The sequence below is a fragment of the Trichechus manatus genome, unplaced genomic scaffold (assembly GCF_000243295.1).
Source record: "Trichechus manatus latirostris isolate Lorelei unplaced genomic scaffold, TriManLat1.0 scaffold00056, whole genome shotgun sequence".
NCBI lineage: Eukaryota > Metazoa > Chordata > Mammalia > Sirenia > Trichechidae > Trichechus > Trichechus manatus.
This window is the reverse complement of record NW_004443992.1, coordinates 11,226,623-11,241,158: the sequence shown is the minus strand read 5'-3', so window position 1 is coordinate 11,241,158 and position 14,536 is coordinate 11,226,623. Positions and strand designations below refer to the sequence as shown.

General features: G+C 39.5%; 1 protein-coding gene across 3 annotated transcripts in view; it reads right to left on the bottom strand.

Annotated features, from left to right (window-relative positions):
* The window catches only part of ICOS (inducible T cell costimulator), a 104,607-nt gene extending 94,008 nt beyond the window's left edge, over positions 1-10,599 (bottom strand). For 2 of the 3 annotated variants that reach the window (XR_002824420.1, XM_023733014.1), the window contains exon 1: positions 10,423-10,599. Coding sequence is in view for 2 of the 3 variants with exons in the window: in XM_023733014.1 (XP_023588782.1) it covers positions 10,423-10,495 (73 nt within the window). In the remaining variant the exon portion in view is untranslated. The remainder of the gene's footprint in view (positions 1-10,422) is intronic. The other variant, XM_012556046.2, reaches the window with a different exon arrangement.
* Between the last annotated feature and the right edge of the window lie 3,937 nt (positions 10,600-14,536).

The window sequence follows — 14,536 nt, the reverse complement described above, 5'->3', positions numbered from 1 at the left end:
TTTTCCATGAATTTGTCTGCCTTTTCCATGAATTTATTTTTTCCTCATTTTTATCTGTTTTTTGCTTCAACGCTTGGATAATTCTGAATATTAGAGATTTGAATTCCCTATCAGTTAGATCTAATGCCTTTTCTTCTACTGGAAGGTCATCTGGTGTTTTATTTTGGATGCCTACTGGAACCATCCTGTCTTGTTTTCGCAAATGTTTTGATATTGTCTGCCGTCTTCGGGGCATTCAGTGGTTATTTTCCTCATTTATTGATTGTAGATTTGTTTGTTTTTTCCTGCTTTTTTTGTTTTATTTAGTTACGTCTGACCAGGCAAGCTGTGCATTCTTTGTTGTTTGCTCTTCTGTGGGCACAATACTTTTCATCTCCTTCTCCAATGAGCAGTGTCAGTCAGTCAGGTATGGTACAGCAGGGCGGGTCCAGCTGAAGGGGAGTTGCTGGGATAGGATTTTTGTGGCACGTACCAGGGCTGACAGTGCAGACCAGGAATCAGTGCAGGAAAGGTTCCAGTAGGCCGTGCCTGTGTTGCTTGGGAGTGTGATGTTAAGCACATGGTGCAGTTAGGCAGGAAGGAGGGGGTAGATTGTGATGTGTGGAGCTAAGAAGGGTATGGGAAAGATGAGAGAGAGGAGAGAAGAACAGGAGCCAAAGACATACACACAAACAAAAAAGAGTGCTAAGGGAGCTTGCTATTGGAGTGGAGAGATGAGAGACTGAGAAATGGGGAAAAACAAAACTGAAAAAAAAAAGAAAAAGGGTAAAAGAAAAAAATGAATAAATCGAGAAACTAGAAATGAAGAAAGACAAAAAAGGGATTAAGAGAGAGAAGAAAATTAAACAAAGAAATGAAAAAAAGAGAAATGCCCCCAGGGATGTCCCTGTGCATCTGCGCAGAGTAAGGGACTAGCTTCCAAGCCACATGGTACTGCCCAGATAGAAGGGGCTCCCAAGCCGAGAAAAGAAAAAGAAAACAAACAAATCAAAACAGAACAAATCAGAGCAAACAAACAAAAAAGCCCTGGGGGTCCCACCAGCGTGGCAGCACTGGCCAGGAAGCAGTGTCACAGTCAAGTGGTGTTTTGCAGCCTTTCAGGAAGTAGCAAAGATGGTACACGGAGCCAGGTATTTGAGAGAAAGGAGGAGGTGGTGAGAGGTAAGGAAGAAATCTAAAGAAGTGGGAAAAAGCAACACCAGCAGCCAACAAATGCCACTCAGGGAGGTGGCCAGTGCGGGCGGGTGGAAACCAAGCAGCACTGGGGGGAAGCTCGTGCTTCCCGGCCAATAGACTGTGGCTGCCGAAGCAGAGGAGGCTAAATAGGGGTGAAGAAGGGTGGGGGGTGGGAAAGCCTATATTGTGGGTTACCGGTTGTTCTGTCTCCTGCTGGAAGCTCCGTGAAGCTGCTTTTTCATACCTCCTGTTCACTGATCTCCGATAGGAGTCCAAGATGGTGGATCCGTGCTGCGGTAGCTGATAGGGGACCTCTCCATGTATCTCTCCTCGTGCTCTGTTCTCGGTCAGTTTCTCATTCCATTTGGTGCTTGGCTGAGTTCTTTATCTCTTATTTGATGGTTAGGGTTTCAGGATTGACGTGTGCCTCTGTTTGACTTAGTTTTTCTGATCTTTGCTGCAGAGGGAGAGCGTGGTGTTTCTGACTATAGCGTCATGTTGCCCAGAAGTTGTAAAGAAATTTTAAGGAAAAAAAATACCCAGTCCTCCAGTGAAATACAAATTCTATTTTTATACTTTGCTCTGTATCTTCAAGATATACACTTATTTATATATAATGGACATGCTGTTGTCATTTAATGTTATATCATAAGCATTCATTCTTTTTACATAGTCATCATAATTATCCTTCTTAATGACCATATACCATAATCTTGATCTATCATAATTTGTTAAAGCATTCCACTAATGTTGTATATTGGGACCATTTTCAGCATTTAGGCTTTATGCAAATATTATGAAATTTGATCAAATGTTTAAAGATTATTATAACACTCTGTATTTCCATATTTCTTTTTGAAAGCACTGACCAATTTATAATATGACAAGCAATATGCAAGAGGGTCCATTTGCCACAGTTCTGTTTGTACTAGTTGCCTTAATTTTATTTAAGATTCATAACTAACACTTATTCTTCTGAATACTCTAGGCTTTAATTTGTATACTTCATATTACTAGGGGATAAATTTTCCGTTTGGGGATTTGATCCTGAACTATAAGGACAAATGTTCTAGTGTTCAGTTATGGCAGTCCAGATTATTCAAACTAATTCCCACACTGACAACAACCAAATGCTGAACAAAATGTCAAATTATCAGGTTAAATTTGAAGAGGGAGCCAGAACCTAGATAGATGAGCCCAGCTTGGATGCTGCTTTTACCCTGAGAGCTGATCTCCCAATTTTAAACTTTTACTTTCATATCTCAACTCTTTGAGTCTTTAAAGTGAGGAATCTAATAGAAGATTATGATCATTAAGGTTGCCATGATTCTCAGTGGTTTGGCAGTTATGATGTAGTTTGGCAGTTGTATGATGTTGTGATCACTCCCATGATAAGATTTGATATAATATGATCACCTCCATGATGGGATCTGCTGTGAATAGCCAATCAGTTGAAAGGGAGTTTCCTTGGGGCTGTGGCCTCCATCCAATATAGATGAACTCTCTGGCAAGGCTTGAGGGATTTTGCTCGCTCTGGATCCTGTAGCTGGCTCCCGTTTGTCTGACCTCAGATTCTTGGGACTTGAGCTAGCAGCTGCCATCTTGCTTGCCGATCTTGGATCTTGGGGTTAGTAGGTCTTTGTAGCCTGTGATCAAGAGCCCTGCTGTCTGACCTGCCAGTCTTGGGTTTGCCAGCCCCTGTGGCTACATGAATCAAGAGAAGCCTCCAGCCTGACCCATGAACTTGGGATGTTACAGGCTCTACAACTATGTGAGTCATTTCCTTACTATAAGTCTCTCTATATAGACATTTATATGTTTTACTGGTTTTGCTTCTCTGGAAAACCCAGCCTAAGACAGAGATCCTGTTGCCAATAAGCTGGGATTCCAAAGAGTTACCTCCTTGGTGTACAGGTAAACCAGAAGTAAACCAACCCTCATGCAGATTACAGCCCATCTTTAAATAACTTGGATGGTCCGGGAAATTGAAATTCTTGAACTTTGTTTAAGGTGATCTTGGACTATTATTACCTCTATGCTTTTGAAAGTAAAAGTGCAACCTATTTCTGGAAGAAAAGATTATATCCTAGGCTTAAAATCATTCCCACAGTAATATTTAAATACAACGACAGGCACATCATTAAAAATATTCAGTCACACAAGAAAACAAGGCAACAACAGAAACAAACCCACAGTTTATATATTTGAATTATCAGATCCCCAAAATAAAGCAATTAAGCTTACTATGTTGAGAGAAATAGAAGACTATGTTGTAATAATATATTGCTGTATTTCTTGATCCGTGATGAATGTGGTGGGAGGGTGTGATACACTTTATAATTATTTATTAAATTGTGTATTTCTGTTTCATTCACTTTTGTATATAGATGTTTTCTTCAACACTAAAAAAGATTCAAAAGTATGCAGAAGGAAAATAATGCTTGTTCCATTTTTAAAAAGTAAAGGGAACCATGTAAGCAAAAAGCAAGAGGAAAAGAACTGTCAGTGTGAGAACAGGTGCTGTCTACATTAAATTAAAATGAAGGGTATCTTGTTTGGGGACTTATTTGTCTGAGAGTAAATTATGTTGCACTACTGTTGTTTTGATGCTTAGGTGTCTCTACTGTCTTTGCTGCAGAAGATAAAATCAGGAATCTGGTTCTCAGTTCCTTTAAAAATAGTCAAAGCAAATTTCTCAGAGACCAGGGTGGCAGCAAGTAAGCCACAAAGAGATTTTGGAGCATAAGTGTCTGTGGTCACTGTGTACACACACAGGTATAAATGCACTCTTCTATTTCTGAAGATGATTTTGTCAGCAACTTTTTTTTCTTTTGTGCCCACATTGTGACTTATAACCCAGTGTAAGACAAACTGAGATGGTAGACAGTGCAATGAGATGGAAGTGCAATGCAGTGGTTCCCTAGGAAACCAGAGGCAAATTCTGTGTCTGCCACTAGCAAGGCTCTGTGACCAGGGTAATCTTCTGGACCTAAGCCTCCTCATCTTTGAAATAAGCAAGTGAAACCAAAAGGTCTTAAAGTTCTTTCCACTTTCTGTGGATTCAGGGTCAGAACACATTCAGATGAAACTACAAACAACCAAGAGGGCCAATAGTTTGCTGTCAGATGAGTCCTCCAAAAGGGAAGTCATGTTCCCATAATCCTCTCTCTGTGCCTCTATCTTAATGGGCTATTTTAGGGAGTCAGGAGAGATGAAAATGAATGCGACTATCTTGCTTGTCCATTACAGTGTTTTTCAGGGCTAGGAAGGCAGTGCTTCAGCTTTTCTTGAATGACAGTGTCCAGGTGATGCGTATTGGCATCTAGGGAGTCCAGATTGTCATTTCCATTGGACACTCTTAACTATTTGTTTTATCGTTTTTAACTAAAAACCGTATTGTTGTTGTTGTGTGCCATTGAGTAAATTCCAGCTCATGGTGACCCTAAATGATGGAGTAGAACTGCCCCATAGGGTTTTTTAAGCCGTAATCTTTACAGGAGAGGATCGCCAGGTCTTTTCTTGCGTCGAGTGTCTGGTGCGTTCAAACCACTGACTTTTTGGTTAGCAGTCGAGCACTTTAAACATTGAGCCACCAGGGCTCCTTAAGAACTGTGTAGGTGATCTTTTTATTATTAAATGTAGTAATGAGAGGCCTGATTCAGGTTTCCACATATACAATGTTTAAGCTTTCCATCTGGAAAACCATTTGGCAACTCCAAGTCTGCAATTTGCTTGCTTTTGGCTAATGGAACAAGGTATGGCATTTGGTTGATATTTCATAATTACTTTGGAACCTGTTGAACAGATATGCTCAACTACCCATCACAAATTCTCCGTAGCCTTCAGTGGCATTTGAAAAATAGTATCAAAAGGAGACCATCCCTTATAACTATGATTAAAGCGTTTAATGGATAAACAAGTTAAGGAAAACCTGAATATATTAGTTTCTTATAAGTATAGAAGCAGCTAATATCTTTTCTCTGCCCTCCCTGGATGTTTCTATCTCCAAGTCTAATATTCAGCCAGGAGTACTGGTTTGATACTCTCAGTTTTTGTAGCAAGTGTCTGCTCAGATAGGTTGAGTGTCAAATCTATTTGATCAGTTTACCTGCCACGCCAGTTGTTAAAAATGTGTGACCCTTACCAATCTCTTTCTTCTTACTCTCCCTTCCTTTCCCTCTTGTTTACATTTTCTTCCCACACCACTGCCAAATATAAAAACTTCCTCCTAAATATCTTCTCTCACACTATCCTTGATATGCTATCTGTTCTCCCTAACATACCATCTCTATCTCCAATAGCCATAAATTCTCATAAACACTGTCTGTTCGTGTTTCAAGTATCTTGTAAACACAACCACCTTCACGCTCATGTTTTCTGTCATATGATTCAACCTCTGCTCAGTATCATAGACAGTTAGATCTTGTGGGCTTAGAAATAAAATAGCAATTCAAATTCTTTTGTGTACAGATGACTGGAGGCCCAGACAGGTTGAATATTTGCTCAAGGCCACACAGATTCCTGGATGCATGTTATAGTTTTGGTCCAATCCAAGACTGAAGTGCCATTAGCAACAACCAAGGAAATTAAGACAGAAGCAGGCAACTGAATGAAGCTAGACGGTTGTCACTGCAGTCTCAGTCTTACAGGACAATTGCTGATATTTGTCTGCAGGAAGGTGGCCTAATTTCTGTACCTATCTTCTATGTCCAACAGAATCTATTTACTGCTCCTCCATCCCTACTGTAACTTCCCAAGCCACCATCTTCTCTCTCTGGGACAAGGGCCTCCTCTTCCTGCTTTCACTTTCGCCTATCCATTCTCCACAGAGCAGCCAAAATAATCTTCCAACAAACATAATTAGATAGTGTCCTTGCCCAGCTTTTAAAAACCTCCAGGGCCTTCCCATCTCACTCAAAATAAAATCTAACTCCTTACCCTGGCTTCCTAGGACCTACGTGACCCATGCACCTCACCAACACTATCTTATTACAGTCACTCATTTCATATTTTGCATTTACATTTATCAAGTTAAACTAGAGCCAGAAGAGTGAGCGTCTTGTCCAGCTTTTAGGAAGGACATGATCCCAGGTTAGCTACACTATGTTGCTTTTCTTCTAGAAACAAATGCATGCAGATATTCAATCATTCATACAAGACACTTTCCATAGTGGGAAGTCAGATTCTAATGAGAAGTATCTGTGAGCTTGAAAGAAAAGTTTCTTTGCCTGAAAATATCAACCAAATTTATAAGGATTTACTTAGATGGTTGATTATTCTCTTGGCTCTTCTGTGTCTGTAACAGGGAGGATAGGTTTAGGACTGGTTGATTATTTGGATCCCCCAAAAGTGCATAGTCATTAGATTTGGTCAATCAATGGCCAGGACAAGAGCCTCTGGACCAGTGATTTTTCTAACACACCCAAACGTTTTCATGACCATAGCATGTTAGTAATTTGTGATATAGACACCATGCTATATCTTTTAGCACTTGGTACATTATTAAAAACACAAATAGGAATACAGTTGGCCCTCTGTATCCATAGGTTCCTCATCCGCGAATTCAACCAACCGAGGATTGAAAATATTCGGGAAAACAAAAAAAAAGTTCCAAAAAGCAAAACTTGCCTTGCACAGAGCTTTACACTGAATCCACAGGAATGAAATGATGTGTAAGCATAGCCCCTGTAGCTTCCCGACATTTCACAGATCCTCAGTCTCTCTCTAGCACTCTTTTGAGCTTCCGAAGACTGAGAAAGCATTAACTGTAAGCATTAACAACTGTTTACATAGCATTTACATTGTATTAGGTATTATAAGTAATCTAGAGATGATTTAAAGTATATGAGAGGATGTGCGTGGATTATATGCAAATACTACACCATTTTGTATAAGGGACTTGAGCATCCACAGATACCGAGGGATGACTTGTGTGTTCTTTTCGAATGCTAGCGATGAGTCTTAAAATCTGAATATTAAGGGTTAGTTTTTGTTTTTCTACCCATATTTGTTCACTTTTTACTGGTATTTCTATATTCTAATCACCCTAGAGAACAGGTAGGAGCCCTGGTGGTGCAACAGTTAAGTTCTCCACTGCTAACTGAAAGGTTGGCCATTGGAATCCACCCACTGGCTTCACAGGAGAAAGATCAAACCCTATGGGACAGTTCTGTTCTGTCACATGGGGTCACTGGAAGTCAAAATCTACTCAACAATACCCAACAACAACAGAGAACGGGTACTATACCTCTTTAATCACACTGAGTGCCGTATCTAATAGGGTTCATTCTTCTCAGATGTTCAAAACTATTAAAATGTTGCTAACTATGATTTTAACATTTCTGCTGATATTGATAATGTTTTGAAGGATAAAATCAGAATTTTTGTATTAGATGGTTTCTTTAAGTTTTTGAATTTTTCTAAAGGAAAAGAGCATTTACATCTTCCATTTGAGGGCTGATAAGAAAAACTTTGAAGAAAAGGTCATTGGCCTGAGAATTGCACTATGGGTCAGAAGAATTTATATGCAGGATGATTCTTTCAATATCTATATTATTTCATTTCTCTGGTATAAGTTGGCCTTGCTAAGACTCATCCTGCTGAGACTGTTTGTAAGAAGTTGTAATATCCCCAGTTGAAAATCTTTTGGAGAAAACATTAAGAAAACCCACATACTGCAGGGGGTTCAAGACGGATCAGAAATGTAATTTTATTCTCCTTAACTCAGTCTTCTAACCACAAACCTCTACAAAGGTCCCAGAGTGATTGAAAGATAAGATCTCCTGAGTCTGCAATAATTATGGTGCTTATTAAACACATTTTCTGTAATCAAACAATGATAAGCTTTAGCTTAACATAGAACATGAATGTGACACAAGAGGCAAAGTTCTAGAAATCCCAAAGTAGTAGGTGTTAGTTACATATGATCTTTTACTAAGCAATTCTGGCTTTTTTTTAATAATGTCTTTCTACCACTTTTTTTTCACCTTTCAAAAGCTATATCTTGGAGTCCTGATTAGTAGATTTTTATATATGCATCTTGCCTATATTTACATTACTATCCAAGGCATCCATAATCTAAAGAAGTGATTGTGGTCAGGAGGAAGGTTAGGTAAAATAAACCCATCCAATCTAAATCCTCAACATTTACAGAAAAGAAAGCAAAAACATACGGGAAGAAAAATAAGGAGAAAGCCAAAAGAGTGTGTGTGTGTTTGTGCGTGTGCAAGTGTGCACACATGCACACACTCTAAATGTGTGAATTATTTTTACTCTCCATCAGGGAACTCTATGGTGGGAATAAAACAAACTTTGGTTCTCTAAGTGTCTATGATAAGAAAAATGAAAGATTGATTTTCTTCCAGGAAAAACTGATTTTCTTTGTGAAAATGGAAAAATTCCAGAGGTGTTACAAAACTTTGTAGCAATATTCACTAAGTAATTAATTTACAAACAAGTTACTTTGTTAGTTATTCAACTGAGATTTTTTTTGAATTGTCCTAGGGAAATCACATGAGATTGAGTGAACCCAACTCTCTTCATCAGATAGGGAGGGAGGGAGAATTTTATCTGCACCCAGGAAAGCCCATGTTGCTTCCATTCGTCAGCTGATGTGCAAAGTTCTTTGGGCAGACAGACAGGGGGACAGGGCACTTGCTGGGTGAACTTATTTACATCATGGTTCCAACTACCGTCTCTCACTTCATTCACTCCTATCATAGGTCCTTCGTACTCGCTCTTCCGTTGGCATGGACTGTTCTTTCCCAGCCCTACACCATTCTCCCCATTTACTCCTACTTGTCCTTCAAATATCAACTCTAGTGCTACTTCCACAAAAAAGCCTTGGATGAACCCGCTCCCCATTCACACACACCCAGTCTACTCAAGTCCTTTGTTACAGTCTCTCATGGAACTGGGATCTGCCTGTAGTTATCATTAATTCGTGGGATTATTTGATTACTGTCTCTCTCCCAACCATTCGTTTAGCTTCATGATGAGAGCAGGAACTGACCTGGTTTTGCCATCATTGTAAGTATAGTAGCTGGCAGTAGTGCCTTCTACATGAAAGATACTCAGTGACACATGATTGAATGAATGAGTGAATGAATGAATGAATAGCAATTCAGAGACACTATTCATATGCCATTCATATGGCTAGAGGACTTTTTTAGGTCATAGAAAAGGCATAGTCAAGTAAGTAACTTCAGTAATCTAGAACTGCTGTTGGTACTTATTACAAGTAGACCTTAAATCCCCATTCCTTATTCCTCTTAAGAGCGTATTAGCCACCTTGAGCTACCACAAAATCAAACATCTGATCACTCTGCTTTAAAAAAAAATTGTTTTGAAGAGAAAGGCAAAATCTATTTCTTTGTACCACTACAAAATTTATTTCTAAGTGGGATTCTATCTACTAAATGTTTTTCTTTTACTTTTAGTAGTAATAGAACTTCCCCGTTTAATATTTCATTTTTCTTTTCCAGCCAGGAGAACATGGCTCAGAATTCAAGAGAAAATAAAGGCAATATAAAAATCTACAGAGTAAGAAGCAAAAGAAACACATTAATTTAAATTGTAGGTACCATTATTTAAATTGCTCATATAGAGTTGATATCTATTTCCAAGAGAAAGAATCGATCTTTTAAAATAATTTTTTTTTAATGTTTACAGAACTAGGGAGTGCTTTTACATCATCCACTTCTCCTTGATATTTTGGGGGAACACTGATACTTTGTGTCAATAAAAACTCTGTGGCTGCCTGGGCATTGCAGACAAGAAAACATCCAGGTAAGATTGAAATCAAAATCCTTCTTTTCAAAGCCCTCCCATTTTATTTTTTCCCACAGAAAAAAATCCCCAGCCCAAATGCCAGGAGTTACTTAATTTTCATTCTGTTGACACAGTCATTTTGCCTTTCATCTTTCTCAGACAACAGTAGGCCGCTCTTCTACTTTATCCACTGACAGGTAACTCCAAGGAAGTAATTTAAAAATTTAATGATCTGATGAAACAATTTTTTTTTCCATCCTAAAATGCAGCATCAAAGGCAGCAATGCAAACTCAGTGCCGTTGACAGTGACATGGATGACACAGTGCCCTTAGCCATGTGCTTGGGCTCTTCTTCAATTGTTCCTACTTTCAAAAAAAAAAAAAAAACTTTCTATTTGGTGCTTAATTTTTCTACTTTTTATTTTTCTCAATATTCATTTCAATTATAACTTAAAAAATATTCAGTAGGCCACTTACCTGTTAGAGCTTCAGCTTGGAAGCAGAAGAGAAACAAATACCAGATGCCTGACTTCATGTTTGCCAGAAACATGTTCAATCTCCTCCTTCAGTGTTCAAAGCCGATAGTGAATTCATGTTCTCAGTTGTTTTCTATTTGCTGGAAAGGAAGTGGGTTTTGTGGAGGTTATGTCATATCACACTCACCATCAAGTCATAAGCTGTCTCTTAATTGATGTCAACGGCTATGTGGGAGGCATTATTGCTTATGGAAGGAGCTCTAGTGGCACAGCGGTTAAGTGCTCGACTGCTAACCGAAGTAGGCGGTTCGAACCCAGCAGCCACTCTGCAGGAGAAAGATGTGGCAGTTTGCTTCTGTAAAGACTGCAGCCTTGGAAACCCTATGGGGCAGTTCTACTCTGCCCGATACGGTTGCTGTGAGTTAGAATCAACCTGATGGTAACAAGTTTATTGCTTATGGAGTGAAAGTGCTTAATCCATGGATTATTGATGATTTGGAAGACAAAGCAAAACTTTACCCTCATTCTGATTCCAAGAAAACAAGTTAAAGAGACAATGTCGATTCTTTTCAGAACTGCTCTACTTCTCTAAATCAATAGTTATTGGGAATAACAGGATCTAAAAATACAGGATGAATAATACATTTATTTGGACACACTTCTATCTTATGCTATTTGCTGTAGAGATGAGAAAGTTTTAGAATAAGACAAGAAATAAAGAGAATTATTACATAAATTGAAATGAAGAAATTCAGAAGAGGAGCAACATGAGTGCATAGATTGAATTGTGTCCCCCCAAAATTGTATGTGTCAACTTGGCTAGTCTGTGATTCCCAGTATTGTGTGATTGTCTGCCATTTTGTCATCTGATGTGATTTTCCTCTGTATTGTAAATCCTACCTCTATGATGTTAATGAGCTGGGATTAGTAGCAGTTGTGTTAATGACGCAGGACTCAATCTAAAATATTAGGTTGTGGTTTAAGTCAATCTCTTCTGAGATACAAAAGAGAGAAGGAAGCAGAGAGACATTGGGATCTCATACCACCAAGAAAGCAGTGCTGGGAGCAGAGCGCGTCCTTTGGGCCCTGGGTTCCTGCATGGAGAAACTCCTAGACCAGGGGAAGATTGATGACAAGGACCTTCTTCCAGAGCCAACAGAGAGAGAAAGCCTTCCCCTGGAGCTGACACCCTGAGTTCGGACTTCTAACCTACTAGACTGTGAGAGAATAAACTTCTGTTTGTTGGAGCCATCCACTTGTGGTATTTCTGTTATAGCAGCACTAGATAACTAAGACAATAGGGTTCTGAGAAATTTGCATGGCATTAATTGTAAATTATAATTTTCCAAATGATGGGGTCAATTTTAAACTAATAAACCCTACTCTGTATATCACAACAAAGTCCAGGAAACCAGGGATTCTGCACCTATAGCCTCAGTTGAAAGCAAAGAAAGTTGAAAAGCCTACCTATGGTCTCTCTATCCCTCTAGGGAGATAGACTAGACAACAACAATAATAATAATAATAGTAATAATATATTATTATTTTTTTACATATACTTAAATGTTTTATATGAAATAATAGATCTTATTGCAAAGCGTATATAAAATTAATTGTAAAATAATATATGTTGTTGTTGTTGCTCTTGTGTGCCATCGATTCAATTCCAACTCATAGCGACCCTATATGACAGAGTAGAACTGCCCCATACGGTTTCCAAGGAGTGGCTGGTGGATTTGAACCATCGATCTTTTGGTTAGTAGCCTGAGCTCTTAAGCACTATGCCACCAGGGCTCCAAATAATATACAGTATATCTTAATATATATAAAATATCATAAATATAGCTAATATTATTAAGTTTTCATTGTTTTACATGTATTTAAGTGTATTGTATGTTTAGATTATGTCTTATACATGTATTAACTCCTTTAAGCCTGTTAACAACCCCTTGAGGCAGGGACTACTACTCTTCCCATTTTACAGATGAGGAAAACTGAGACACAGAGTGGTAAAGGAACTGACCCAAGGTCATACAGTGAGTAAGTGGCAGTGCTAGGATTTGGGGATTCTGGCTCCAGAGTTCTCACTCTTAACCAAAGCAGGTGGAATCATTCATGCTAAGGCCTGTTGATCCTGCCCTCATGAGGTCTAAACCAGCTTCTAGGATTCTGGATCTGGGAGATCCAGGGAGTGGGCTTCCAGGGAGTGGCCAGGCAGGACTGACTCTCAGTTTGCAGAGATGGCATCCAGAGGAGAAGCTGAAATCTAAGGTTGGGCAGCACGACCGAGGTGTCAGTCCAAAATATCCAGACCCTGGAACAGAATCCACATCTGGAGTAATACAAACAGTGATTAGGGAGACTTGACCAGAGCCAGGGCATTTGAAAGGTAAATTAGGAAATTGATCCTCCAGTGAGTTCCTTCCAGTTGCAAGGGCTTCCCCTAGGTACCTTTTTTAAGATGCCTGGGCCTCAGCAGTGGTTGCAAAAGAAGCTAGTTGAGGTGCTGAGCTGCCTGAGCAGTGAAGATTGGGCCCCCCAACCCCTGCTACCCTGATTTCCTTCCGTTCCCTTCCCTTCCACTCTGTCTCCTGACAGCATCAAGAGGAGATGCTCCCAGACCCACTGTTGGGCTGAGTCCTCTTTTAGCAAACAGAGGACAGTGGTGAATCATTCACTTTTCCTAACCTGGTTGTGGCCTAGCTCTGGAACGAAGCATAGGGCACTTTTTCGTCAAGTGATAAAAGTTGCCACATATTCTAGAGCTCAGCTGCAGTGGCCCAGAGGAAGAAACAGGGCAGGAACCTAATAATTAACATTTACTGAGTACAAACTATGTACTAGACACTGTCTTCACATGAATTATTCAGTTCTCACAACAACCCTATGAGGTAGACTGCACTGTTATTTGCCTTTTATAGATGAGGAAATGAGAAAGAGATTAAGTAACTTGCCCAGGGTCACACAGCTGAGAAGTGACTGAGCAGGGGTAAACACAGACAATGAAACTTCAAAATCCACACTCTAAATTTCCAGGTGACACCTTCACACTAAACTCGTTGCCACTGGGTTGATTCCAACTCATAGCTTCCCTATAGGACAGAGTACAACCGCCCCATAGGGTTTCCAAGGAGCAGCTGGTGGATTCGAACGGCCGACCTTTAGATTAGCAGCCATAGCTCACTGTAGCTCTTAACCACTGCACCACCAGGACTCCACCCTCACACTAGTCCTCATTTATCTGGCCATAAATTACTTGTAGCATCATAGTTTGGCCTCATATTTTGCAGAAGGAAGAGTACGTAGGTCCTAGATGATGTCCCAAAATATTTTAATGCAAAAAAAAAAACAAAAAGATTTTCTACAAAATGTAGATACGCGTTTCCACTTCAAGGGGAGAAACGTTAGTTCACAAGAATTCACCATTAGTTCAACTGCACATGCGTGGTTTTTTTAATATAAATCTGTTTGCTTTCTTCCAACCAGCACGCTTCTCTGTAGGACAATTGGTGGTAACTGATCTTAAAGGGTAGCAGGATTTGCTTCTGTATAAATGGTGCCTTATGTCAAAGACTCCTTATATGTAATCCTTCCCATGCCTCTACCTTCTCAAAACTTGTTAAGAATACAATTACTTGTGGTTTTAAATATTCAGAACTACTTTTCATGTACCAGGCAAATAAACTGGGCAAAAATTTCCATTTACCCCACAGGAAGCCCTTTTTGTTTGCTTTTCTTGTTTTCTTTTTTAATTCCATGACTTAAGAGGGTTTTGATTTGTGTGTGCAGAGGCCTGGGGTGAGGGTGGGGAATGGAAAGTCAGTTACAGTAAAAGTAGAATGTTTGTTATTTCTTACCTTGCAGGCACCAGACTTCATAATGCTGCATGCTTGCTTTTCTGACATACACAGGTTCTTTCTGTTGCATTGCTTGAAACTTTCTGAGAACAACATTTGTGTGTGTGCAGGAGCCCACCCACCAACCAGGGCCACTGAGTCCAAAAAATAGGGTTAAAAAGCATCCCAAAAATACCTATGCTTCGTCTAAATCTGGTTTGCCATTTGAAATGGGAAAACATCCAAAAAGCAGTGCTCTTCTTAACCAAATTGCTTCTG